The 27,554-nt window shown below is 36.1% G+C and overlaps 2 protein-coding genes and 1 long non-coding RNA gene across 3 annotated transcripts; 1 reads left to right on the plus strand and 2 right to left on the minus strand.

Moving 5' to 3' along the window:
- Window positions 1-520: 520 nt before the first annotated feature.
- On the minus strand, window positions 521-3,346 carry LOC113357794 (putative tRNA pseudouridine synthase). Its single transcript, XM_026601251.1, has 7 exons — window positions 3,032-3,346; window positions 2,898-2,933; window positions 2,267-2,379; window positions 2,038-2,186; window positions 1,808-1,952; window positions 1,261-1,671; window positions 521-1,084 (listed from the first exon to the last, which is right to left on the minus strand). The coding sequence occupies exons 1-7, from the start codon at window positions 3,312-3,314 to the stop codon at window positions 683-685; spliced, it is 1,539 nt and encodes a 512-aa protein (XP_026457036.1). The 5' UTR covers window positions 3,315-3,346; the 3' UTR covers window positions 521-682.
- A 714-nt stretch (window positions 3,347-4,060) lies between these two features.
- LOC113361760 lies at window positions 4,061-5,931 on the plus strand. Its single transcript, XR_003365311.1, has 2 exons — window positions 4,061-4,398; window positions 5,514-5,931. It is a non-coding gene; the product is annotated as an uncharacterized LOC113361760 (long non-coding RNA).
- A 19,426-nt stretch (window positions 5,932-25,357) lies between these two features.
- On the minus strand, window positions 25,358-25,927 carry LOC113360201 (mitochondrial import inner membrane translocase subunit TIM23-2-like). The gene has a single exon (XM_026603736.1). The coding sequence runs from the start codon at window positions 25,925-25,927 to the stop codon at window positions 25,358-25,360; it is 570 nt and encodes a 189-aa protein (XP_026459521.1).
- Window positions 25,928-27,554: the final 1,627 nt, after the last annotated feature.

The raw sequence follows: 27,554 nt of genomic DNA on the forward strand, positions 1-27,554 counted from the left end.
AATGCGGTGTGAAGGAATGAATTGGTGATGATTGACGAGTTTGGGTGAAACTGAAAGACAATGGAGTTGGTACTTATAAGGAGTCATTGGCCCCTGGTTTTGTAAATCTCATTGTTTACTAAACCTGGGACACAAAACTGTAGGCAGTACAAAAGGACCAAGTTGTTAGTTTTCTAATATGACATTCTATTTTTGTATCATTTTTCATAAAATGGATAAGGAGCTGTGAGACGTTCGATCGTGTATGATCTTGATGAAACTGGGGGGACAAGAACAGTACTTGAATTCATAGAATAGGAACAGATTATCAAAATGGGTCTGGATACTGTGTCTTTACCACTACCTGGTGGTGGTACCATGAATGAATGCGCTTCCTGCGATCGTGTGTGCACGGACATAGTATTTTAAACCACCGACCATCTGCTGCATATTGGAGCCACTGGATTTGGTGAGGGGAATATTTTTGTAGATAAGAGAATCAGATATCACCTGCAAGATCTGGGTAAGCAGAGACAGAACATGGAAAACAAAATTTTCTGAAGTAATTTACTTCTTCACTTCAATTTTCAATCGGTAAAAAAATTTTCGGTTACAGTAATTACAGCAGTGAAATTGTGAAAATCTCGGAAGCAATTAGCCAGTGTAAGTAAGTATGTCGTCAGAAAATGCCTGACGGGTTTAATCAGAAGCGCCTGAAACTCTGCTTCCATGCTTTCCAAGCATTTCTGACGTCTTCCATTTCTGTATCTGGCATGCCTGTGTTGGCGTCAAGGATTTCAACCCATTGCTTCCATGGAGCCTGGGAAGGTTCCAAGAACTGTGTTAACTGAGGCAGAAGTTGAAATTTGTAGAAATTATCCACTCCTTTTAGTATTTCCTCGGATTCTACAAGCGTCTTCATCTCTGGACGTGTTGCATTGCCATTGCGATTTATCACTGTAAACTGATTTCCTCTGAGAATCAGTACCTCTGATGGAGCAATTGGTAGGATGAATCTTGTGAACTTGTTCAAGGACAATACCATTATATCCCGTGGTAGTAACTTTCTTTTTACTGCAACTGCTGTCCCAACCATTTTGCGTATCTGGCCGTGTTTGACATGAGAGTATGAGAATTTATATATAAAAAAAAATGTAATCAAGACCGTGTTTTCTAAAATCAAAATCGTTTCTGACTGACACTTGGCCACATGTTTCTAGAAACCTGATAGTGAGATGAAATTTTAAGCTGGTGAATATTTGAAGTATAAAATGGACTTACTTGATGCAACATGAATGACTCCCCAACAATGTTGATCTCGATGTAACTCTTTCCCTGCATTTTTTCTACTTCTCCGCAAGAACATACGTGTATCTTTCTGAAGTGAGCTGCGCCTATTTTGTCACTCTCATCAGGCTCATGTAGCCATCTAGCACGGATAGGTTGGACTGTGCCTGGAACTTGCAACACCTCTTCACTGTTTTCTACAATGTCATCTAAATGCTCGTCAGAATCTTTGGATGAAGTAATCACTCCATCAGCCACACCTTTTTCAACTATATCAATTTTCTCAGAATTGCAATCTGATGCTTTATTAGATGTTATTGCTCTTCTTGTTTTCGCCACTTTTCCGCCTGGAGGTTGTGTCCTGTACTGGGACCGTATCGTGTAGTTATGAAAGGGATGTTCTCCCTGCAATGGACATGCAAAGAATTAAGAGAAAAAATCTTTACATTTCAATCCCTCCCAGATGTAATTCTCAGTACTCCTAAATCGACAATTTCAAGATTAATTTAGTAGGGTATCACAAAACAATGGTCACACGAACCTCAAAAGAGTTCAAAATACTATTGAACTCTGACAAATGATGATCTATTTCCGCGGAGCTGCAATCGCTCTTAATCCCAATAACTTCTACCGGAAGGAGGTAAGTGTACTTCCTTATAGTACACTCTCTTCTTGCATCAAAGCTCCTGATCAGAGAAACCTCAATATACACGGCCTCAAAAGATCTATAAACTTAGGTGCAAAAGCTACAATACAGAATGCCATCTTTACCTTTGGGAAGGTAAAATACTGAAAACTTTGGCATTGTCTGGAAGATTAGAGTTAACATAATTTGCAAGAGCAATCCCCCAAGGGTCATCTACCCATGCAGTTTCAGGGATTTCCATTTTCAATGAGATGGTAGTTGCCAACGAATGAACCTAGACATACCAGACAAACATAAATAAACCAGTAAACAAGAAGACACGCTTAAAACAAATGAACAAACCCACTCACTTACTGCTTTATCTGTTCGACTACTCCGACCCCAACCAATTTTTTGCAAATCTCCGTAATTACTTTCACGGATTCCACCAGCCTTAAAAATTGCTTTCTCTAATTCTCCCTCAATAGCTACAAGTAAAAACTGCAATCCATTAGTACAATCGCTCCATGCACACTATCTAATTGCAGGATGAGTTAACACACAACCGCGTGGTTTGAGGGTTCTCACATCTAAATGAAGTACATATTAGGATCCTGAACATGTAAATCACCCAATAACAAAGCATGATATAAATTGGATAGGTGGAACAACACCACCCACCACCTCCACCAATTCAACAGTTCTAATTCTAACATCAACACCACTCTTCACCACCCTCCACCTCCACCAATCTAACTGTTCTAACAACAACAACACCCTCCACCTCCACCAATTTAACAGTTCTAACTTGATTATGCAAACATTTATAGAAATAGAGTAAACCCACATTGAGATAAACACTAAATCCTGACTTTTTAAGGATCATCAACATGACAAGTTGGTAACCAAGAAACCACCACCCTCCTCCTTCACCACCACCACCACTAATTTAACAGTTCTAACCTAAATTATGCAAACAGTGAACAGAAATTGGAGCGGAACTTACTCATTGCCGAGGTCTCTTGTCGTTGAATTTGCAAACCTGCAATCATAATACACAAATTTAAAAGCAAATCAATCGTTGGGTGCAAAAAAGGAGTAGCCTTTAAAATAATCGAGGGAGGGGGAAAAAGGAATGACCTTTATAATCAGTTCCGACATACCCAACACGCATTACAACTTTCTTTTTCCGAAATGATTCCCATTTCAATCCTGTAGTTGTTATTGCTGGTGGTGGTGGAATATCTACAAGCTGGTCCAATGAAGAAGAAGTGGAACAATAGAATCTAGGGATTAGGTATAATCTCTGATTGTTATTTAGATTGTAATTTGGGATTGAGAATTGGAATGATGATGAATATGATGGCGTTCGTATTATCCATGATGGTGAGAGTGGGAGCCGCAAACAAGAAGAGATTGCCATGAACGATGGTTTAAGGTTTCAGTGAGGTTCAGTGAAAGACCTATCTCTCTCTATCTTTTGATATAGTAAATTCACTTTTACGCCCCTGAACCTTGGATCTGAATCTGACTCAATGTGAGTCAGATGTTATATCATTATTTTTCTTTTTTTCTTCTTGATTTCTGACTCAAGGTCTGACTCACCTCATATATTCGACTGATACGTATTTAAGTTTCAGGGACAGATCTATGCAAGCAAGGGCGGTAAATCCTTTGTTGGCAGGTCAGTTAGTCCTCAAAAAAGAAAAGAACCGGTCGGATACCGATGGTGGCCGGGTCAGAACAGTGGCTCGATAGATTTAGCCTGGGCAGCTGTTCCGGTTCGGACATCATCGGTCGGGATATACATGGTGGGGATGTACTGGGAAGCGGATTAGTACGGAAATCTGAAGCGAGATGGAAAATAGAAATGTCGGTATAGTTGGTTGAGCGAAGAGTGTTCCCCTTGACAACAAGGACGCTGAGACGGCCTGACCACGCTGGCGGGACATCAAATATCTACAGTAGTCACGGTCTAAACGGTGCGGATTAACTCTCCCCAAAACCACCCAACCGGATGCGCACTTAAGGAAACAAAGGGTAATCTTCACGTATTTAAGTTTCGTACAATTTTATATCGACTCAATAACAAGTCAACCAGATCAACATCAGACTCATAGGCATTTAAGTTTGGTACAATTTTATTTTAACTAGTTAATAAACTTTGAGCCAGATGTAAACGAGCCAATTGAGTTGGAAAGAAGAAACTTTCGAATGAGAGTCGCTTTCCCACATCAAGCCGGTTCTACTGCGAGTTTTTTCCAACATCCTATCAACATCGCCATGAATCTAGCTAATCTCAGCAGTTAAATCTTTGTTTTATTTGTGATACCAATTAGATCATGGCTTGCTCATTATTTGTGATATCAAACCTTATTCATGGTAATTGTACTTGTTGGATCTTTGTGATATTCAAAAGGAGGTATTTCAGATCTGCTCTTCATCGAGCATCCTTTTTGATCCTGGGTTTCTCCTACGGTATCCAATTAATTCTTTCATGATGTCAGGTAATTACTATTTCACAAAATTGTTTTTACATCTAATCTCTCTCCTTGTAAGTTAAAAAAGCTGGGGTTTGTTGAGGTTCTTGTGTTATTCCTCTGTGGTTCTCCCAAATTCAATATCAGTTCTCAGATCGGTTGTTCGATCTTTTACGTTGAACCTAAATCTAGTCGGATCTTTAGCCTTGATTTCCTTCTCCGATCAAAAATAATTTATCAAAAAAAATAAAAAGCCTCTCTTCTGTTGCTTTCCTTAGCAATAACCTTTTGTAGTCATTAATCCGCTCTTAGAATCTTTAAGCGGAGTTTTCGGCAGGTGATTTTTAGGTTTTTAAAAAGAAAAAAAAAATTTGAACCTGTTCTGTGTCCCCTTGGAAGGCAGTCTCTTGTGTTTATGCCTTGATGTTTTGTTAGATGGTTCTTGGTGCTTTATCGTCAGATGTTTTTGGAGTTAGTTTTAGCTCAGCAGGTTTGCTGATTTAGTGGTATCTATAGAAGCCTTTGTAAAATTTTCTCAGTCATGTACCCAACAAAACAAACCCTGGTAAAACAAAAATCATTAATATCAAGTGAAAGAGATTAGAGACCTGGCAACTTAAGATCTAACCATGCTAGTGGACATTTTTCATACATCAGTGGCGCAACCTGTGGCAGAACCGCACCCTCTACCTCTTTACCTTTGTTTTTACTTTGCATATCATAGAGCCAATCAACAAAACCTCAAATTCAAGAAAACCTCATTCTGAATATAGACATGATTGAGATAAACCATGAGGTCTTTACGTTTTCTTGATACCACAAGAACAAGCAACAAACCCTAATTAGGGTGCTAATGGGACGGTGAAACACCCACCTTTCTGGATAATCTTTCAACATTTTAAGTGTATTCTTGTAGTAGTAAATTTATATTTCAAAGCACTTTCGTATTTAGTTGAGTCTGTAAGTCTTTTGTATCTTTATTTCAGTCTCTAGTATCCTTTTAGTACTTTACTTTGCAAAACAATTATTTTCGTTTCTTTCAGTGTAACCTAGTTTGAGTCTGTAATCCGTTTGTTTCGTAGTTACATCTTTAGTAGCCTTAGTAATAGCATTATTAGCTTTAACACTTCATCTTTCGGCAGAGATTAGATTCTCCTTCAAGACTCAATCAAATCTACCGACTAAATTCAAGTTATGGATAAAGCGGAAAAACAAAAGGAGTGGACAAATATTTTTCGGGCATTCTACCGCATCATTGGGATACAATTGCATGAATAGCAACCTCAATCAATTGCGTCGGACACCTCTACCTCTATCTAAGTTACCCAGGACACTGCAATGTCCATCAAAAATACAAGTTTTTTTGTGGAAAGCATTGACCGAAGACCTTTCGACCTTCGACACCAACATCCTCCCTCGATGCAACTTTGATCCGAAGACGGCTATTCTTCTCCATTATCCAGTAGATTCATGGCTTACCAATGCACCTGTAATTGATGAATCTTGGGGTATCATATACCCTCATGTAATAGTTTTTCGGTAGTTAAATATATTTCATGCTTCAAAGAAAAAGAAAAAAAAACTACTGTATTAATAAATTCCGAGTCAGATTTAATAATAAGTCAATCAGATCATGTAACTAGTAAGATTTAGACGAGCCAATTGAGTCGGAAACAAAAATCCTACCTACTGTATTACTGGGCAATAAGAGTTCCACTATCCATTATGATAGTCCATCTTAGATCCACATACTGTTTCGTGATCCAAAAAAATTGAATTATGCTTTGGAATTGCACAAGGACTAAGAAACTGACATATGGAGGAAAATATTCCTCATAAGACTTTGTCTATCATATGACATCGGTGACTTTGACCTATAGTTTGCCACGAAATCTCGAACCTAACATTGTGATCCAAAATAAACCTCATGATTCAAAATTTGCTTAGGGAAATTTCTATAGAACCAATTTTTTCTCCTGCTATGGCATGAATGAAATTGGAAAAACAGATAGGAAAACGGGAAAAAATATTTGGATGAACACTATGGTCGACCACGAGCCGCACGCTTCATTATAAGCCACGCGGTTCTTTATTGATCGTTAGCGGCTTCGGTGCGTCACAACTTAAGCCTCTGGTTTTGCATTTCTACTCGCGCAACTTTTGTTTGGCTGCCTATGGATATATATATGTATATGAACCGCTAAAAACTTAATCATCCAACAACGGCTCTAATTTTTACCCTCTACAAATTGGACTCTTCTGAGCTCCAAATTTACATGCTCTACACTTCTAATGAGTGCCGGCCGATTAGTAAAATGGAAGTCAAACTTTTAAATTCTAAAATTTTCAAATTGATTAATAATAGTATCACTACCTTATTTGGTACAAGATATAAACATAAGACAATGGAGACTTAAATAACAATCTCAGGCAATCCTTGACGTGTTTTTCATTCAACGCACTCTTGAACTGTTTTGCTTCTGTTTTTATAACTTCGGCCATGAGGTTTTCTGTGCCTTTTAGCAAAACATTTTTCGGGATTAACTTCTAAAACTTGTACTTCCTTTTTATTATTTTCAGCAGCTTGAAGTTAACTTGCACTTCCCTTTTTTGTTAGAGCATTGCTCGGTCGAACTCGCATGCGTTGTTATGTCAAGCATGTTTGTCAATGTTAGTGATCAAAACTGTAAGTCTTGATTTCTAGCCTATTTAGATGTCTCGGACTAGGACATAGATTGTGTATTGAGCTTTAGCTTTCACGGCGTTCATCATTTAAAGACGAAGAACTATTAAGGGGATCTTGTAGAACTTCATCAACAAAAGGTATGTGAGACTGAAACTCATCTATCACATGGAAAGTTTATTTCTACTCTATCTCCTATATTGAGACATAAGTCGTGTTACGATATAGTTTTCTATTATACACTTTTGAGATTTCGAGCTGAGTTTAACTCGCTTACATATTTCTCGGAATATGCGTTGGAAAGCTTTAGCTTCGGCCAAGTTCATCTTACATTCTTGACGAAAGTCAGAATATGGTCATATGAAAATTGGCGAGTAACATCTTACATGGTTTGTGTGATACAATCATTTTGGTGAAGACTTGGAATGTTTCATTATGATAATTTCAATAATTTGAAAATCCCTTTGATGAAAAATAGTTTGTGAATAAAAATTATATAACATCCTCTAAGAAAGTTTCAATGATTGAAATAAAGAGTTTAGAATGAAGTAACCATGTTTGGATATAAACATAGTGTGTTAATCACATTAGTGTTCAAGTCCAAAACCGGGAGCCTGAAATATGCGTACCCGTACCCGTACGCGTACTGGCGGTTACTGGTGGAAAGTTCACCTACGTGAATTTTTGCCGGAGTTTGGAAGTGTTAGTAGTATGTGCACCCATACGCGTACTGGCGTTACCCAAACTTGGTCCGGCTACTTAAGTATGAGTACCCATTTGCATACTTGAGTGGGTTACTTTCTAAAATCGGTTGTGTACATGAACTTAAACATTTATATTATAAGGAATGCAATCTTTGCAAACCGTGGGTATAATGTTCATGAATTGATTCGAGTGAACCAAACCGATTTTTCTTCAATTTTGTTCTTGTATACTTCTATGAGAATATAGCAATTGAACGGCTCTTTAACTAGTTTCATTTGAGTCATTTGAACTAGTTATGGTTAAGATGAATATGGTTGATATGAGAGTTAATCATATGGCTAACTTAGGTTAACTATTGATGAGTCAACATGGTGTACACGTTTAGGTATGCTTCATAAACCTAAATGAGGGTACATTTCATTTTTGTGTAACAAGCTAAGTTTGATCTAACGGTTGAAAGATATTAGCTTAGTTGAATCAGGTTTTTCATCTAACGCTGAATAATAATTGCTTTGTTACCAAGGTAACTTAGATTGCAAACCCTGATATAAAAACTATATAAAGGAGAAATCTAGCAACAGGGAAACCTAATTCCCACACCTCCTGTGTGTTACTAGTTTCATAAGCTAGAGTCGATTCTCCTTTAACCTTAGTTTTTTTTTCATAAACCGTGTAGGTTAACGACTTGAAAGACTTCATTGGGATTGTGAAGCCAGACCCAACTATTTTTCGTGTAGTTGCGTGTTCTAATCTTGCCTGATTCTATAGTTTGAGTAATATCTTCTCTAAGATTTGCTCGAGATTAATTTCTCCGATAGGCAAGATAAAACGTGATCACAAACATCTTCGTCTCATCGTTTGTGATTCCACAATATCTAGTTTCTCCATCATACGACTAAGATTATTGTGAGGTGATTAATAATACTAGGCTGTTCTTCGGGAATATAAGTCCGGTTTATCAATTGGTTCCTGTTCACCTTGATTTATCAAAAGACGGAACAAATACTCTTGGGTATTTCTTTGGGAGACAGATTTATTCTATCAATAGACTTTTCTGTTTGAGACAGATTTGTTTATCAAGTCTTCGATTTTGGGTCGTAGCAACTCTTGGTTGTGGGTGAGATCATCCAAGGGAATCAAGTGCGTAGTATCCTGCTGGGATCAGAGACGTAAGGAGAGCAATTTTTCCTTGAATCAGTGTGAGATTGATTAGGGTTCAACTACAGTCCAGTCCGAAGTTAATTGGTAGTAGGATAGTGTCTGTAGCGGCTTATTACGGTGTGGTGTTCAATCTGGACTAGGTCCCGGGGTTTTTCTGTATTTGCGGTTTCCTTGTTAACAAAATTCTGGTATATGTGTTATTTATTTTTCGCATTATATTTTGTTATATAATTGAAATATCACAGGTTGTGCGTTGTATCAATCAATTAGGAAATCCAACCATTGGTTGTTGATTGATCCTTGAACATTGGTCTTTGATACCGTTCAAGTTTACTCCTCCAATATTCAATCGGGCTCGCAGATTTCTATTTGCTGATTGCGGATTGAATTAAGAGGTAGAGATATAAAACTCTTTGATATACTTTTCTCTAAATAGAGTCTGACTGTATGGATGATTCTCTATAAAGTATATTTGAGTAAGTCCTCTTATATTTCCAAACGAATTTTTGGGTGTGGTTGTTAGACCCCCGCATTTTCAATTGGTATAAGAGTAGGCAAACACGTTAAAGACCTGATAAGTCTGTGTTTGTAGCGATCTGAGGATGAACGATATTGTCTCTGATAAACGCATGGCCAGATATAAAAATTCTGTTTCCATAAAGTCTATTAAAGAGAAAGATTTGTCAATCTCGAATATAGATGAACCTTGCGTTCCAAAGAAACAGACATACATTGACAGGTGTTAACCTGACTACCTTACTGACGAGTCTGACTCTGAAGTTGAAAAGAATAGCAAAGGAGAGTGCAGTGATTCTAAAGCTTGTTCGAATCCAGGCTGATAATGTCAATCGGTTGAAACACAAAGTCTATGTTCTTGTTGGTATGGTAAATGAGCGTGGCTCTCTTCTAAAAATCCTTCGTGAGGAAAACGCCTTTGTCTGTCCTTCACTGAACTTTCATGAGGGGAAACTTAAAGAGGATGCTTTGGAAACTGAACTTATTTTGAGTAAACTCCCTATTCAAGAATGTTCCAAAGAGTCCACTATGCCAACTGCTTCCGACTTAACTGGAAAAATTACTGGTTCATGAGCAAAATCAAAATCCCTTCCTATTGAAAAAGATGTGCTTGTGTCTTCCTCTAATCAAGGAATTTCTACATCACATGGAAGGAAGAAGTCTCCCAACGATGGTATTAAGATTATTGCCTCTAATCACTCCGGCGATCATAAAGTATGTCTATTTTGTGATTCAAAAGGAAATATTGAGCAAAAGAGGAATTCCAGGTTGAATGACAATTATATTGTTCGTCTTCAACACACCTTAGTTTTAATTCTCAAAGGTGTAACTGACATTCATATGTCTAAACCTATTGGGTTTAGTACTTACCATGTGTACACCACCAGGAAGGTCAGTCCATTGTGTTCCTCAAATGTTCGAATAAGAAACAGTTTTCCTAAACCATTTCGTCGAAGAAGAATTCATTGATATTCTTCAATGAAGGGAGATTATGTTTTTCATGATGTGAAAAAGGTACCAGAAGAAGGAAGCAAAAATGGAGGTATGGAAGATAACCTAAAAATGATAATAGAGGGATATAAAGAATTCATCAACAGGTTGTCAATTAACTCTGGTCAAATTCCTTCAGGTAAGAAAGGAAACTATGTGTCATATATTGATAATAGTAAATTCTATGGTAACTTTTTGCATCATAAAAGTTTTCCTTTAAAGATCAGGAGAATGAGGTTTAACCGTAAACAACGTTCATCTAATGAGCTCAAAGCTAATACTTGTGCTAATTAATCACAAGGTTGAAACCTCACTCTCAAGAAAAATCCTGGTAGAGTGAGATGTATTCAGGTATACTTGATGGCAAAATATTTTCGACTCTCTAGCTATTTTCTTATTGCTCTTAGCTAGATTATCGTTCACAAAATTTTTTGCATAAGTATTTGTGATGGTCTTGTCAACCTTTTGATTTCTTAATTTCTTGTTTTTGAAATTTTTGTTGTGTCAAAGTTGCTACGCTTACGCTCTAAATTTATCTCCTATGAGAATGCAAAATTTATTGAGCTAAGATCTGTGAAATTTCTCAGGTAGCCAAATATTATTGTCAAACTGCCATTTGAATAATGGGCCAAGTTTGTGTTCTTACGAGTATCCTTTTACTTGTCACGGACCGACTTTGGAAACCCTATTTTCTGAGTTTCTGTGAGACCATTTAAATACCAAACCCTGTTTTTGAAAAGTACGTATACTCCAAGTTTTTTCTCGTCAAGAATGGCTTCTTCATCGGGAACTTGCAATTTTCCAAGAGGTTTTGTTGATAAGAGTTTTGGTCTCAAACTCAAAGAGGAGGAGAAAGAAACTCTAGTGGAGTTGACGACACATCCTATCAATCTTCTAAGAACTTCTCAGATTTTGAGGATGGTGAAGATATTTCTAATGAAGTGGTTTATCGGTCAGTTTAACGTTGCAAAGAAGTTGCGTGTTAACACTCTAAAAGAGCTAGATGGGTTAAGAACTGAGTTGATAAAGGTCAACACCGAACTTGCTCTAATGAAGACACGACTTAAATATCGTTACAATGCCGTGTATGAAGATGTTGTTAATTCTGTCTTTCACAAGCTTGAAGGCCTTGGAACCAGTGAAGCTTCCGTACCTGAACTCTGATTAGTGCTTGTGATCATGACTGGTCTTTAGAGTTTGTTTTTGATTATTTGTCTAGGAAACTTCTTATCAGAATTTTTGTTCTTATTTTTATTTAAAGGATTACTAGGGTTTGGAATAGCCATTATTGTGATTACACATAGCTAGTTCCAAAAGTTTTCATCTTCAATGTTTTTAGATTTATTTATTTAAATTCTAAGTTATTTGGAAGATGATTTTTGCAGTATTAATCTTTATAGTTTTATATATTGCAAATTGTTATGGGATATGTTGTTTACGTCCGCGAACCTTGATTGTCCCATACTTGTTCAAAAGTTATCTCTATTATGTTGGTATGAAAGTATTGATAAAATATAGAATGAACTTTTGACAATCCAAAAGTTAGGCTTTTTATGTCATTATGCAAATATTGACGGAAGAAAGGATGAATTTTTGTTTACAAGCATAAATCATTATATGTCATTGTGAAAATAGTGATGAAAAATAGAATGAATTCTTGTTTATTCCGCAGTATTGATGTTCCCTGATCCACATCTTTGTGTATGTACTGTGTTGCCCCGTAAGTTTTCTTATGTCGAGCATGACCAATTGAATTTGATCATTCTTGTGGTTGATTCAATTGAGATTTTCGGATACAAATTCATGTTTTCATGTGATTTGGTTATATCCAAAGAAATCCTTCTTTTCTTGTAAAAGCAAGGTCGCCTTTGTTGTTCTTTCAGGAATGACATTTTATGGGGGAGAGTTCTTTTTGAACTTGTGCTTAATTGCCATATCTTTGTGGGGAGTGCGGCTATGGAATATTATAGGGGTTATCTTGTATCTTTATAAACTCCTTGATGAATGCATTTCGCTTAGGATTTATGATTGCATCTAAATTTGCTGGTATGTTGTTCTCTTTTGGTCATGAAGAATCTCTATGGAAATTTCATCATGATCCCACTAGTTTTCGTACCTTTGCCAATTTATATTGACAAAAAGGAGGAGAATTAATGTGTAGTTTCATACTACAAATACATATGGTTTACAGATCATTATGTAAGGGGAGTGGTTTTCATATTGATATGATGTATTGACTAAGGGGGAGTGATACATATCACCATAGTATTGTTGTCAAAGTTGTGATACAATTGAACTTTGATGTTGTGTAATAATACTATGACATTGTATAACAATGATCTAGAACACTTGTTTCTCATTGTTATCACTACGGATCTTCAACAACTATGATGTTGAGTTGAACACGTTTAGAATCATCGATTAGTTGGAAGTGACGAAGATTTCAAGTCGTGTTGAAGATGCCAAGGAGATCAATCATTTGGATGAGAAGCTACAAAGTTTTTATTTATTTTGTAATCCATATGTATTGATAGTTTTGTCATCAAAATTGACAAATGGGGAGATTGTTAGAGCATTGCTCGGTCGAACTCGCATGTGTTGATATCTCAAGCATGTTTGTCAATGTTAGTGATCAAAATTATAAGTCTTGATTTCTATCCTATTTAGATGTCTCGGACTAGGACATAGAATGTGTAGTTGAGATTTATCTTTCACGGCGTTCATCATTTGAACACGAAGAACTACTAAGGGGAGCTTGTGGAACTTCATCAACAAAAGGTATGTGAGACTGAAACTCATCTATCACTTGGAAAGTTTATTTCTACTATATCTCCATTTAACTCTCTTACATATTTCTCGGAATATGTGTTCGCAAGCTTTCTCTTCGGCCAAGTTCATCTTACATTCTTGACAAAAGTCATAATATGATAATATGAAAATTGTCGAGTAACATCTTCCATGGTTTGTGTGATACAATCATTTTGGTAAAGACTTGGAATCTTTCATTATGATAATTTCAATAACTTGAAAATCATTTTGATGAAAAATAGTTTGTGAATAACAACTATAAACATCCTCTAATAAAGTTTCAATGATTGAAATAAAGAGTTTAGAATCAAGTAACCATGTTTGGATATAAACATAGTGTGTTAATCACATTAGTGTGCAAGTCCAAAACCGGGAGCCCGAAGTATGCGTACCCGTACGCGTACTGGCGGTTGCTGACGTCTGGGCAAGTATGCGTACCCGTACGCATACTTGTGGAAAGCTTACCTCCGTGAATTTCTGCTGGAGTTTGGAAATGTAAGTAGTATGCGCACCTTTATACGTACTGACGTTACCCAAACTTGGTCCGGCTACTTAAGTATGCGTACCCGTTTGCATACTCGAGTGGGTTACTTTCTAAAATCGATTTTTTACATGACCTTAACATTTATATTATTAAAAGGAGAGGGTACCCAAATATACCTCAAGCTTAAACTTTTCCTACCTATAAGTCCTTTCTCCGAAATTGATTGTCTATGGATTGAGTCGAGACAATACAACTAATCGGTTCACACTTCGTGTGATCGTCTATGAATACGAGATCGAGACAATACAACAACGAAGTATGTTTACTTGATACAAAGGTTCAGACTTTACCAAACACAATAGGATTGCTTATCAAGTAAATAAGAGTTAACTTTTGTGTAATTTACTTTAATTATAATAAAACAATTATAATGCGGAATATAAAAGTAAATCACACAGCAAGATTTTGTTAAAGAGGAAACCGTAAATGCAGAAAAACCCCGGGACCTAGTCCAGAATTGAATACTCTCAGGATTAAGCCGTTACACAAAATTTCACTAACTTCGTATAGTTGAGACCAAGTAACTAACTCTATAGTTCACCTAGTTCCTTTTGTATTCCCATGCCTCCAACTTATAAATAAGTCACGTACTTGGAACAATTCCTTTGGTTCGTATTCCAAACAGTAAAGGAACAACAAATCTGTTTGGTATCAACTCTATTCAACTAAGTAATATGAGTCGGACAAAGGATCTTCTGTTTATATCAACATAAACTCCTTCGTCAGGTCCTTAGATCTATCTTATGTTCAATCACCCAAAGGTAATCGTTTAAGATTAAGCCAACAACACCTTTAATCCGAAGAATCGTGTTGATGTCGATCTACTCAATTAACCAATCCAATCTACCACAAGGATAAACCGATTATTAATTGGATCATCTTTTACCGAAACAAGTATTGTGCACTCCAAAGATTATAAAACCCAAGTCAGATCTTCAATATCTTCTTTGTATTCAAATCTTCTTAAATCTTCAATAAAAACCTGCACGCAATCACTTGAATCTCTTGTGATCAATCACGCACAGTACGGAGTCTGTTAACAATGGATTATCACAAGATCGTCTTTAAAACTAACAACAGTCTAAAGATCCCCGTCAAAACTCTGAACTAGTTTGAGTGAATCTTATATCAGAAGAGAAGATTCTCAAGAATAAACAAACCAGGTGCAATCAGATTTCAGCCACCGTTAGTCAATCAAATTAATCTAAAACAAAAGATAAACCGCAATTATCTAGTTTCCCACCAACGGTACACGCTAGAGCTTCTCAATCCAAAAGAAGATTTTAAAATGAGCGGCCATAAGATATTTCGCCTAATTAGGTTACTCTCCTCTCCGAATAGGCGGCTAAACCAGTAACAACAACAAAAGAGCAAATCTGTTGTTACGAAGGATTAGTTTGCTAGAAAGGCAAACTTCGAGTATTTATAGACAAGGAAGTTTGGACACCAAGGAATTTCCAAAACCGAAAATATTCTCAAGATATTCATAAAAGTACAGATTCGGTTTTCATAATTCCTGGAAATGCTCTGTCCAAAAATAACGATCGAAATCTCTCGAAAAATATAATTGGTAATTGCACATTACTAATCTGTAATTTCCCTACAAAATTAAATTAATAACCTTAATTAAAAGATTCTTAACTTACTTATGTTTCGATCCTGGGATTCTCTTCCCTTAGCCGTTAAGGAATATCTTTGAACAATTAAAGAAATAAACATTCACTGCACGTGTTTAAAGTTTGTCGACATCTTTACTTTGTAAGTTCTCTTTCACACTTACAACCTTGAAACCGATTTTCCACACTTCCAAACAAGTATAGAATTGGTTGATCTGACTTTCTAGAACTATGTGATTGATCAAACCAACATTCAATAACAATTATGGGTTTACGGTTCTACTAAAACAAGTTTCGGTTCTACCTCCATGTGAGTACTGTGCATAGTCACACTAGCTTTCCAAAAATTCGGTTGACTAGGTACTAGGATCGGTTATCCACATATATATAGTATCTAAATTATATGTGTTACACATGTCCATAGGATCGGTTCCCCTTTCTGCTATAAACCCTGCTGCACCCCATACAAGGATCAGTTCCCTTTGATGTACTGCACTCCTTACAAGGATCGGTTCTCTTTCCTTTTAATTGGTCAGACATATAGAATCCGACCATACCACAAGTGATTACTTAAGATCGGTTTTACTATTAAAAGTTATACCAAGACTTAAGTCAGGCCTTTGTGAATAGTTTTACCAAGAACACAAAAAGTTGTGAGCGGTTATACTCTATCACACATATTGGTTGTTCATAAGATATGCAATGAATAACAAAACCAGTAACACCTGGATATTTCCTTTTAGGTCCACAAACAAGTTCATAAACTTACTTCCTTAGAACACATGTAAACATTGTTCCCTAGGATGAAATCCTCACCTCATACCCATACATAATCACAATAGCGTTCAAATGATTATGGTGATGTCTTATCTACAAAGTTTAATGGTTAAGCAATAAATCTCGTATTGTATTCCTTAATACTATGTTTATATAGAGTTCAAATATGCTTCGCAGTTATGTTTTCAATATGCGCGACTTGAAAGATACGTTAGAGAATGAAACAGTTCAAGTCAAATATCACTAACCTCAAGTGGAAGGATGATTGTTGTCGTTGTATCTCCTTGCTTCTTCACATGTTCAAGAATTCGCAATACTTGTAATGTCTCATATCCTAATACTTTCAAGATAACCTATACGAAGTTGACTCTAGTACATAATCAAGCGAATCTTAACATGAGTTTTGATTCACTAAAATATGACAACCAAACTTGACATACCAACGCTTGGTGGGTTCAACCGAGCAATGCTCTAACATATTATAAGGAATGCAATATTTGCAAACCTTGGCTATAATGTTCATGAATTGATTCGAGTGAATCAAACTGATTTTTCTTCAATTGTGTTCTTGTATACTTCTATGAGAATATAGCAATTGAACGACTCCTTAACTAGTTTCATTTGAGTCATTTGAACTAGTTATGGTTATAATGAATATGGTTGATATGAGAGTTAATCATATGGATAACTTTGGTTAACTAGCATTCCTTGTTTAGGCATTCGATTAGACTTGAATAACCGAAACTTCACTTTGATAAGACAAACTAAGATCAGAATTAACTTAGTTTCTTCTCCGGAATCGAATTGGACTAAAAAACTCATCTCATACACAAATTATTTCGTTAAGCCATAAATAATTCATACAAACCAAAATAAATCAACTTGCATAATTATTCACCTCAACCGGAAGCAATTGAAACAACATAGACATTAAAAGCACTGCAATTACACCGTAATTTTGTAAGCCTAAACAATTGATACCATACAAAAGCAACATAAAAATGGTTTTTCTTAACCGGAACCAATTGAATCACACACACGCATCAATTGTACCGAAATTTTGTAAGCCTAAACAATTGATATCACGCAATAAAGAAAGATAACAATAGTTTTTCTTAACCGGAACCAATTGAAACACACATCCACACACACATCATGGAATAAATATCAATTGAACCGAAATTTTGTTAAGCAAAAGAAACAAATATATATAATAAAACTCAGGATTTTCTTAAACAGGAAAACAATTAACTAACAAGATCGATACCTCAAATTTCGCATCCACTTCTCCAATATGATAGCATCTTCGTCCAGGGAGAATTGATATTGAAATATCACTACGTTGTCATCCTTATACATAAACAAAAGAATAACAACACAACTCAACCTTTACCAGAGAAAGGTTGAAAACCGGTTTTAACAATTGCAAGAAAAAGTTGAAAACCGTCGAAACACGTATGCTTTTATGCTAAACCAAAACCGATTCAACATATTGTTACTTTTTCACATATTGTTTCTACCAGAACCCTTCATGATCCTTTGATAAAGCCTACCTACTATGGCTAGAACTTAATCCTGCTAAATCAAAATGTCACCCAAACCATAAGGGTTCACAATATATGAGATCGAATATTAAGGTAGTAAAACTGAAATCAAACATCCCATAAACATATATAGCAATAAGATAAAAGAAATTAAGCACACGATATGTAAACCGAAAACTATCACAAGAAAAATTACTAATCATAATAGTTTTATTCATTATAGACAATACAAACAATGAAAGAAATCAAAAATTAATGTCTATTTTTCCTTGCAACCTAGTCCTTGACGTCTGAACTGAATGAAGGTGGATTACTACTTTTCATCTTTTGAAGATCTTCAAGTAAAAAACCTTGTTTCTTGACCAGAATCTCTTGCAGATGAGAAATTTTCGTGAAGGATTCTGCAAGAGCATGTAATTCTGTCTTCGATTGAACACAAAAATGTGTCAATGCCTCAATACACTGAGCTTTCTTCAGAGTAATCTCTTTTTCCTTGTTGCTAATCCAATCTCCCTTTCTGATTTTACCCTTAATATCAAGAGATAATCCAGACTTAGTTTTAGGATGATCTTTCTGATCCTGCATCTTCTCCAGAGAAACCATTTGACCCAGACCCATAGTTCGGATAAGGAATGATCAAAATGAGAAAAGAATCCTTTTATACTTTTCATACTGCCGAAAATATAATATTCCTAAAATAGCAATATATCAAATATCTTCAAATACTAGATATTTTTTACATAATCTACACAAAAGTGCCTTGAATTTTCTTCTTCCTCGCTCAAAATTTGGCACACAAGATGAGGAAAGAATTATAATACCAATCAAGTGGCAGTAGTATGATATTTTCTCTCATTATGGAATTCTAAACAACCAGAGTGTTCTTGATCTAGTATAGTATGAAAAAATCTCTTTCTGTTACCTCGAACCAACGAAGTATCTTGGGATAGACTACAATTGCAAACGCAACTTTTAGCAGTTCTGTTGTTAAGACAGTTTTTGCATCTTGTCTTACTTCTCCCTTTACCATTAGATGATTTAATAACATTGGAAGAGATGTCCATTTTTAAAATGGGTAAATCACTAATGAAGGAGGAAGGAATAAGATTGACAACTAATGCAACATCAACTGTTTCCTCTTCTTCAGAATCATATGAATAGGAGGACTCGTCTAGAGTTACATCCAATGCCTTGCTTCCAGTGTATTTCTTAAGATTGGGAAAATCTTTAGCAATATGACCAAACCCTTTAAACTTGAAGCATTGTGGCTGATATTCATCATCTTCTTCCTGATCCTTTTTGACAAGAACTCGATCATGCGGTCGAGAAGATCGATAAGTACCCTTAACAAATCTCTTGTTTCTTTTCTTCAAGAGATATCGAAACTGTCTAGTAATTAATGACAATGATTGTTCAATTTCATCATCATAATTTTCTGCAATCTGTTCATTTTAATCATCCAACTGTCTATTCCTTTCCATTTAAGCTTTAGGAACTTTTTCTTTAAAAGCGATTCCTTTGGTTTGAATACACTGTGATTCATGATCAAATATATTTAACTTACCAACGAGTGTGCTTCGTGTGAGAGTTGAAATATCGTTTGCTTCTATGATTGCATGTTTCTTAGAATCGTATCTTGATGGCAACGATCTGAAAATCTTGCATACTATATCTTTTTCAGAAATAGTCTTTCCTAACGAGAAAGAAGCATTAATTATCTCAGAGAGTTTAATGTGAAACTCCTCAAAAGTGTCGTTGTCATTCATTCGAAGGTTTTGACACTCGGAAGTGAGGGTTTGAAGTCTAGTTTCTTTCTCTGAAGAATTTCCTTCGAATACGATCTGAAGATTATCCCAAGCTTCTTTCGAAGTATGACATGTTGACACATGATGTTGTAAATCACGACTTACAACATGGATAATAGCATTCAAACCATCTGAACTATGCTTTGCAAGTGCCTTTTCTTCGTTCGAAAACTCTGCTAAGCGTTTGAGCTCAGTTTCTGATTTTCTCTCTTTGGAAGAGTATAACCATCGACGACTACTAACCAAGTATTAAAGTCTTGTGATTGAAGAAAATATCTCCTAGCATATTTCCACCATATATAGTTTGTTCCATCAAATCTTGACGGTACGTTAATTGAAATCGATTCATGAGAAATCGAGTTCATTCTTATAGGTTGGATCGCACCAAACACAGATTGTTAGATCTTTTCGTGTTTCCCTGCTCTGATACCAATTGAAAGGGCGAGGGTACCCAAATATACCTCAAGCTAAAACTTTTCCTACCTATAAGTCCTTTCTCCGAAAGTGATTATTTATGGACTGAGTCGAGACAATACAACTAATCCGTTCACACTTTTTGTGATGGTCTATGGATACGAGATCGAGACAATACAACAACAAAGTATGTTTACTTGATATAAAGGTTCGGACTTAACCTAACACAATAGGATTGCTTATCAAGTAAATAGGATTTAACGTTTGTGTAATTTACTTTAATTATAATAAAACAATTATAATGCGGAATATAAAAGTAAATGACACAACAAGATTTTGTTAACGAGGAAACCACAAATGCAGAAAAACCCCGGGAGACCTAGTCAAGAATTGAATACTCTCAGGATTAAGCCGCTACACAAAATTACACTAACTTCATATAGTTGAGACCAAATAACTAACCCTATAGTTCATCTAGTTTCTTCTGTATTCCCATGCCTCCAACTTATAAATATGTCACATACTTGGAACAATTCCTTTAGTTCATATTCCAAACAGTAAAGGAACAACAAATCTTTTTTGTATCAACTCTATTCAACCAAGTGATATGAGTCGGACAAAGGATCTTCCGTTTATCTCAACATAAAATCTTTCGTCAGGTCCTTAGATCTATCTTATGTTCAATCATCCAAAGGTAATCGTTTAAGATTAAGCTAACAACACCTTTAATCCGAAGAATCGTGTTGATGCCGATCTACTCAATTAATCATTCCAATCTACCACAAGGATAAACCGATTATTAATTGGATCCTCTTTTACCGAAACAAGTATTGTGCACACCAAAGATTATAAAACCCAAGTCAGATCTTCAATATCTTCTTTGTATTCAAATCTTCTTAAATATTCAATAAAACCCTGCACACAATCACTTGAATCTCTTGTGATCAATCATGCACAGAACGAAGTCTGTTAACAATGGATTATCACAAGATATTTTTTAGAACTAACAACAGTCTAAAGATCCCTGTCGAAACTCTGACCTAGTTTGAGTGAATCTTATATCAGAAGAGAAGATTCTCAAGAATAAACAAACCAGGTGCAATCAGATTTATACCACCGTTAGTCAATCAAATCAATCGAAAACAAAAGATAAACCTCAATTATCTAGTTTCCCACCAACGGTACACGCTATAGCTTCTTAATCCCAAAGAAGACTTTAAACTGAGCGTCCATAAGATATTTTTCCTAATTAGGTTACTCTCCTCTCCGAATAGGCGGCTACACCAGTAACAACAACAAAAGAGTAAATATGTTGTTACGAAGGATTAGTTTGCTAGAAAGGCAAACTTCGAGTATTTATAGACAAGGAAGTTTAGACACCAAGGAATTTCCAAAACCGAAAATATTCTCAAGATATTCATAAAAGCACATATTCGGTTTTTATAATTCCTAGAAATGCTCTGTTCAAAAATAATGATCGAAATCTCTCGGAAAATCTAATTAGTAAATGCACATTACTAATTTAGTAATTTCTCTATAAAATGAAATTAATAACCTTAATTGAAAGATTCTTCACTTACTTATGTTTCGGTCCTGGTATTCTCTTCCCTTATCCGTTAAGGAATATCTTTGAACAATTAAAGAAATAAAAATTCACAACACGTGTTCAAAGTTTGTCGACATCTTTACTTTGTAAGTTCTCTTTCACACTTACAACCTTGAAACCGATTTGCCACACTTCCAAACAAGTTTAGAATTGGTTCATCTGACTTTCAAGAACTATGTGATTGATCAAACCAACATTCAATCACAATCAAGGGTTTACGGTTCTACCAAAACAAGTTTCGGTTCTACCTCCATGTGAGTACTGTGCATAGTCACACAAGCTTTCCAAAAATTCGGTTGACTAGGTACTAGGATCGGTTCCCCACATATATATGGTATCTAACTTATATGTGTTGCACATGTTCATAGGATCGGTTTCTCTTTGTCTAAAAACGTGTTGCACATGTCCATAGGATCGGTTCCCCTTTCATCTATAAACCTTGCTGCACTCCATACGACGATCGGTTCCCTTTGATGTACTGCTCCTCTTACAAGGATCGGTTCCCCTTTTCTTTTAATTGGCCAGACATACAAAATCCGATCATACCACAGGTGATTACTTAAGATCGGTTTTACTATTAAAATTTATACCAATACATAGTCAGGCCTTTGTGAATAATTCTACCAAGAACACAACAAGTTGTGAGCGGTTATACTCTATCACACATATTGGTTGTTCATAATATATGCAATGAATAACAAAACCAATAACACCTGGAAATTTACTTTTCGGTCCACAAATAAGTTCATGAACTTACTTCCTTAGAACACATGTAAACATTGTTCCCTAGGATGAAATCCTCACCTCATACCCATACATAATCACAATAGCGTTCAAATGATTATGGTGATGTCTTATCTACAAAGTTTAATGGTTAAGCAATAAATCTCGTATTGTATTCCTTAATACTATGTTTATATAGAGTTCAAATATGCTTCGCAGTTATGTTTTCAATATGCGCGACTTGAAAGATACGTTAGAGAATGAAACAGTTCAAGTCAAATATCACTAACCTCAAGTGGAAGGATGATTGTTGTCGTTGTAGCTCCTTGATTCTTCACATGTTCAAGACTTCGCAATACTTGTAATGTCTGATATCCTAATACTTTCAAGCTAACCTATACGAAGTTGACTCTAGTACATAATCAAGCAACTCTTAACATGAGTTTCGATTCTAAAATATGACAACCAAACTTGACATACCAACACTTGGTGGGGTCAACCGACCAATGCTCAAACATATTATAAGGAATGCAATCTTTGCAAACGGTGGATATAATGTTCATGAATTGATTCGAGTGAATCAAACCGATTTTTCTTCAATTGTGTTCTTGTATACTTCTATAAGAATATAGCAATTGAGCGGCTCCTTAACTAGTTTCATTTGAGTCATTTGAACTAGTTATGATTAAGATAAATATGGTTGATATGAGAGTTAATCATATGTCTAACTTTGGTTAACTATTGATGAGTCAACATGGTGTACACGTGTAGTTACGGTTCATAAACCTAAATGAGGGTAAATTTCATTTGTGTGTAACAAGCTAATTTCGATCTAACGGTTGAAATATATTAGCTTGGTTGAATCAGGTTTTTCATCTAACGACGAATAATGAATGCTTTGTTACCAAGGTAACTTAGATTGCAAACCCTGATTTGAAAACTATATAAAGGAGAACTCTAGCAATTGGGAAACCTAATCCCCACACCTCCTGTGTTACTAGTTGCATAAGCTAGAGTCGATTCTCCTTTAACCTTAGGTTTTCCTAAACCTTGTAGGTTAACGACTTGTAAGACTTCATTAGGATTGTAAAACCAAACCCAACTATTTCTCTGATAGTCAAGATAAAACTTGATCACAAACATCTTCGTGTCATTGTTTGTGATTCCACAATATCTAGTTTCGCCATCATACAATTATTGTGAGGTGATTGATAATACTAGACTGTTTTTCGGGAATATAAGTCTGGTTTATCAATTGGTTCCTATTCACCTTGATTTATCAAAAGATGGAACACAAACTCTTGGGTATTTCTGTGGGAGACAGATTTATTCAATCTATAGACTTTTCTGTGTGAGACAAATTTGTTTATCAAGTCTTCGACTTTGGTTCGTAACAACTCTTGGTTGTGGGTGACATCATTTAAGGAAATCAAGTGCGTAGTATCCTGCTGGGATCAGAGATGTAAGGAGCGCAACTATACCTTGAATCAGTGTGACATTGATTAGGGTTCAATTACAGTTCATTCCGAAGTTAATTGGTAGTAGGCTAGTGTCTGTAGCGGCTTAATACAGTGTGGTGTTCAATATGGACTAGGTCCCGGAGTTTTTATGCATTTGCGGTTTCCTCGTTAACAAAATTCTGGTGTCTGTGTTATTTTTTTTCCGCATTATATTTTGTTATATAATTGAAATATCACAGGTTGTGCATTGTATCAATCAATTAGGAAATCCGACCTTTGGTTGTTGATTGAGATTGATTGATCCTTGAACATTGATCTTTGGTACCGTTCAAATTTACTCCTCTAATATTCAATCGGGCTCGCAGATTTCTATTTGCTGATTGCGGATTGAATTAAGAGTTAGAGATATAAAACTCTTTGATATATTTTTCTCTAGATTGAGTCTGACTGTCTAGTTGATTCTCTAGAAAGTATATTGGAGTAAGTCCTCTCAGATTTCCAAATGAATTTTTGGGTGTGGTTGTTAGACCCCCGCATTTTCACTTTTATTATTTCCAACGTCTTGAAGTTTGGCATCACAGAAAAGTGTAATAACTTTTTGGGACAATTTAATTTAGGAATTTAAAAAGTTAAAATAAAAATCAGAAGAAATTTAGTAAAGAAAAATAGAGAGTTATTTTGGTGTGAGTGGATTGTTTGAAAGTGATGGTAATTTATAGTGGTAAAGATATAGCGTTTTTTTTTTGTTATTGTAGCAATCTAGCCGTTCGAGGCTCGATTTAGGCCACCACCAGCTAAACTGATCTAAAAGCATGACCAAAAACTTATTTAGTGACCCAACGTATATGTATGTTTTTTTTTCTTTCTATCTGAATCGATTCGTCTAGACTTGTTTAGACGAATTACTTGACTCAGCTAGACTGAGTCGATGTGTTTATTTTTTGAGTCAGATCTAACTCTACTGACTCAAAAATATGCGAGTTAGTGTCTTAATTCATGTCTTAATCCCATGAATCAGTGACATTTTGTTTCCCGACTCAAACAAGACCGAATCACGGATCAGACCCTAGTCGGTAAAAAATTTGAACTGACTCAAAAAACAAACAGTACAACATCTGACTCGTGACTAGTCAGGGACCGAGTCAGATCAGCCACCGATTTAATAGAAAATAAACGTGTTACTGGCTTGTTAAAAGCAGCACTGCAACAAAAAATCTACCTCGCGAACAAATATGGCACTAGCCTAGTGCCTCAAATTATGCTCTATGGCCGTAACTCTGCCTCTGAGACTTAAAAATTTGCATCATAAACCCAGAATTGCCAATGCAAATTCCATTGAAGACTTTTGACGTCTGACGAAGAAGGTATGAGCATCAAGACCAATTACATTTTAACCCTACATTAATCGACTACAATTTTGAAGCCTACTAGGTGTAAAAGTACCCACTCTTTAACAAAAGCTCACTAATCGTGTACATCAATGATCAGTTAGACAAGAATCAACACCAAACTCGAACTAATATAGATTAAATACATAAATAAACAAATTAATTAACAATCAAAGTATAACGCAATCTATAAAATAAAAAGTTACAATCTCTTGATTACCCGTTGAGAGTCGTCTTGATTAATAATTATTCCAAAGGAACATACTTTTTCAACATCTGTTTGCCAACAACATAAAGTCCAGCAGCAAAAGCACCTAAAGCACCACCAATAACAGCAGAACGAGGTCCACCGGCAGCTCTATAAAGCGCACCGGTACCAAAACCAGCACCAACAGTATTCCACTCATCATCGGTATCTCTACAACCTTTCAACATGCTTTCAAATCCAGCATAAAACATACCGATAAGAGCCACTGAGTTCCCAAATTTCCTTGCAGTATGTCCACCCCTATTCAAAACCCTAGCTGTTCTTAGCTTTATCGTTTCGCCAGCTTCGGAGGATTTAAGCCCGTCGACTGATCCTTTCAATGCACCGCTAATCCCACCTAAAACGTAACCTGCACCAGAACAAGAACATAAATTCTCGCTCCATGTACGGCCTTTTCGCATAGCTTCTTCATCGAAAAGAAATTCTGGTGATGTTGGTAAGGAGTATAGGTACTGTGCTGGTCCGTTGAGTTGTTCGTATGGATTGTACATTCGTGTGCCATCATGCGATTTCGATGAAGAAGACGATGAATCCGTTGAGTGCGCCATCGATCGGATGAGAGTTCTCTAGGTTTTAATTACGCAATTCAGAATCAGAAAAAACTACAATGCTTTTGAATACTTATATACAGATTTAAAGTTTGAGGTATTTCTTTTCTTGTACAAAAAGAATGCAGAGAGAAGTCTAATAATTGGAAACCGAGAAAAAAGGAATTGAACGACACATGTTGTTGGGCGGGCCAACATGCCCGGCCCTTATTCATTTCAGACTGAGCCCGTATTATAAAATAGACGCCAACAGTTCACAAAATTCTTATTTTCTTCCCATTCACAAATAACTAGAGTATTTTCCTAATTTTCTTCTTCTGGACATGAATTCTCCTGTAAATAGTGAAGATGTTCTCTCATTTATATACATCAAGATCTCTGTGTTTTCTTTTTTCTCTAAGCCGAGAACGGAGAACCGAAACCCATTTTCCAGTAGAAAGTACCGGGTTTGGGTAGGAGACAATGTTAATTCCAAAAATATAGGAGATAGTTTTTACGCCGGCCTGACCAAGCCTTGCACAATCCGTAGCCAAAAAAGAAGTTTGACACATTCTGTGTCCTAATGGTTACGGAGCAAGGAGTGCGAACACTACTCTAGTTGGGTTTACGTATTTATGACTGTTAAAGTAGCATACGCGTAGTCCCTGCTAAACCAATGGTGTAACAAATTCGCAAACTGAGGGTATGACTGTCTTCAAATTGGACCCTGACGAATGACCCGTACATATGAACAAGAATCCATGGATATGTCTGACCACCCAAAAGGACATATCGCCAGATGCTAAATCACAACCTTGAATTCGTTATATAGTTAAGGCTTGATTGTATTCTTTTCCCTCTAAGCATCATGAGAAATTTTTACCATGTGTCCTTGGTGAGAAGGAGGGTGTATAAACCTTGAATTCGTTATATAGTTAAGGCTTGATTGTATTTTGAAATATTAACCTATTGTACGTCTTGATTAATAATTGGGAACAATCAAAATATTTGTCGAAAAGATTCGAAAAGCCTTGGAATTTTAGGGGTATAACAATTTCCTTTTTATGTTTCATCCATCTCTCAAGTCCAAAGTTTCCAGCATCATGCGCAATACTTAAAAGGTGCTTGAATACCGGGAGCACCCGTCAACCCAAAACGCAAAAATTAAAAAAAAACTTGCTTCGCAAAAAATTTAACTTATGTTAGAATATGGACACCCAACTCAAAACCAGTTTGCAATGAGTGGAGAGGCTTAAGGATTATAAACCGCATGATCTTAGATAACCCACACAATGTGGAACTAATAATCTCAACACGCCCCTTTACGTGTAGCATCGTTGGGTCTAACACGTGGACAATAAATCGGGTGACGCGGAGTAAAGGAGCGGTCAATGACTCGTCGCAAATAGTCTTCTCTGATACCATGTTAGAATATGGGCATCCAACTCAAAACCAATTGGCAATGAGTGGAGAGGCCTAAGGATTATAAACCGCAGGATCTTAGATAACACACACAATGTGGGACTAATAATCTCAACGCGCCCCTTCACGTGTAGCATCGTTGGGTCTAACACGTGGACAATAAATCGGATGACGCGGAGTAAAGGCACGGTCAGTGACTCATCGCAAATAGCCTTCTCTGATACCA

Source organism: Papaver somniferum, chromosome 3 (genome assembly GCF_003573695.1).
Source record: "Papaver somniferum cultivar HN1 chromosome 3, ASM357369v1, whole genome shotgun sequence".
Lineage (NCBI taxonomy): Eukaryota > Viridiplantae > Streptophyta > Magnoliopsida > Ranunculales > Papaveraceae > Papaver > Papaver somniferum.

What these genes read in the sequence shown, in the direction of transcription:
- LOC113357794 (XM_026601251.1), bottom strand. Translation starts at nt 3,314, where the DNA reads ATGGCAATCTCTTCTTGTTTGCGGCTCCCACTCTCACCATCATGGATA. An exon ending in ACAAGAGACCTCGGCAATGA is followed by an intron (nt 2,380 to 2,897) that starts GTAAGTTCCGCT and finishes TTTTACTTGTAG; the next exon opens with CTATTGAGGGAGAATTAGAG. An exon ending in GTAGTCGAACAGATAAAGCA is followed by an intron (nt 2,187 to 2,266) that starts GTAAGTGAGTGG and finishes TGGTATGTCTAG; the next exon opens with GTTCATTCGTTGGCAACTAC.
- LOC113360201 (XM_026603736.1), bottom strand. Translation starts at nt 25,927, where the DNA reads ATGGCGCACTCAACGGATTCATCGTCTTCTTCATCGAAATCGCATGAT.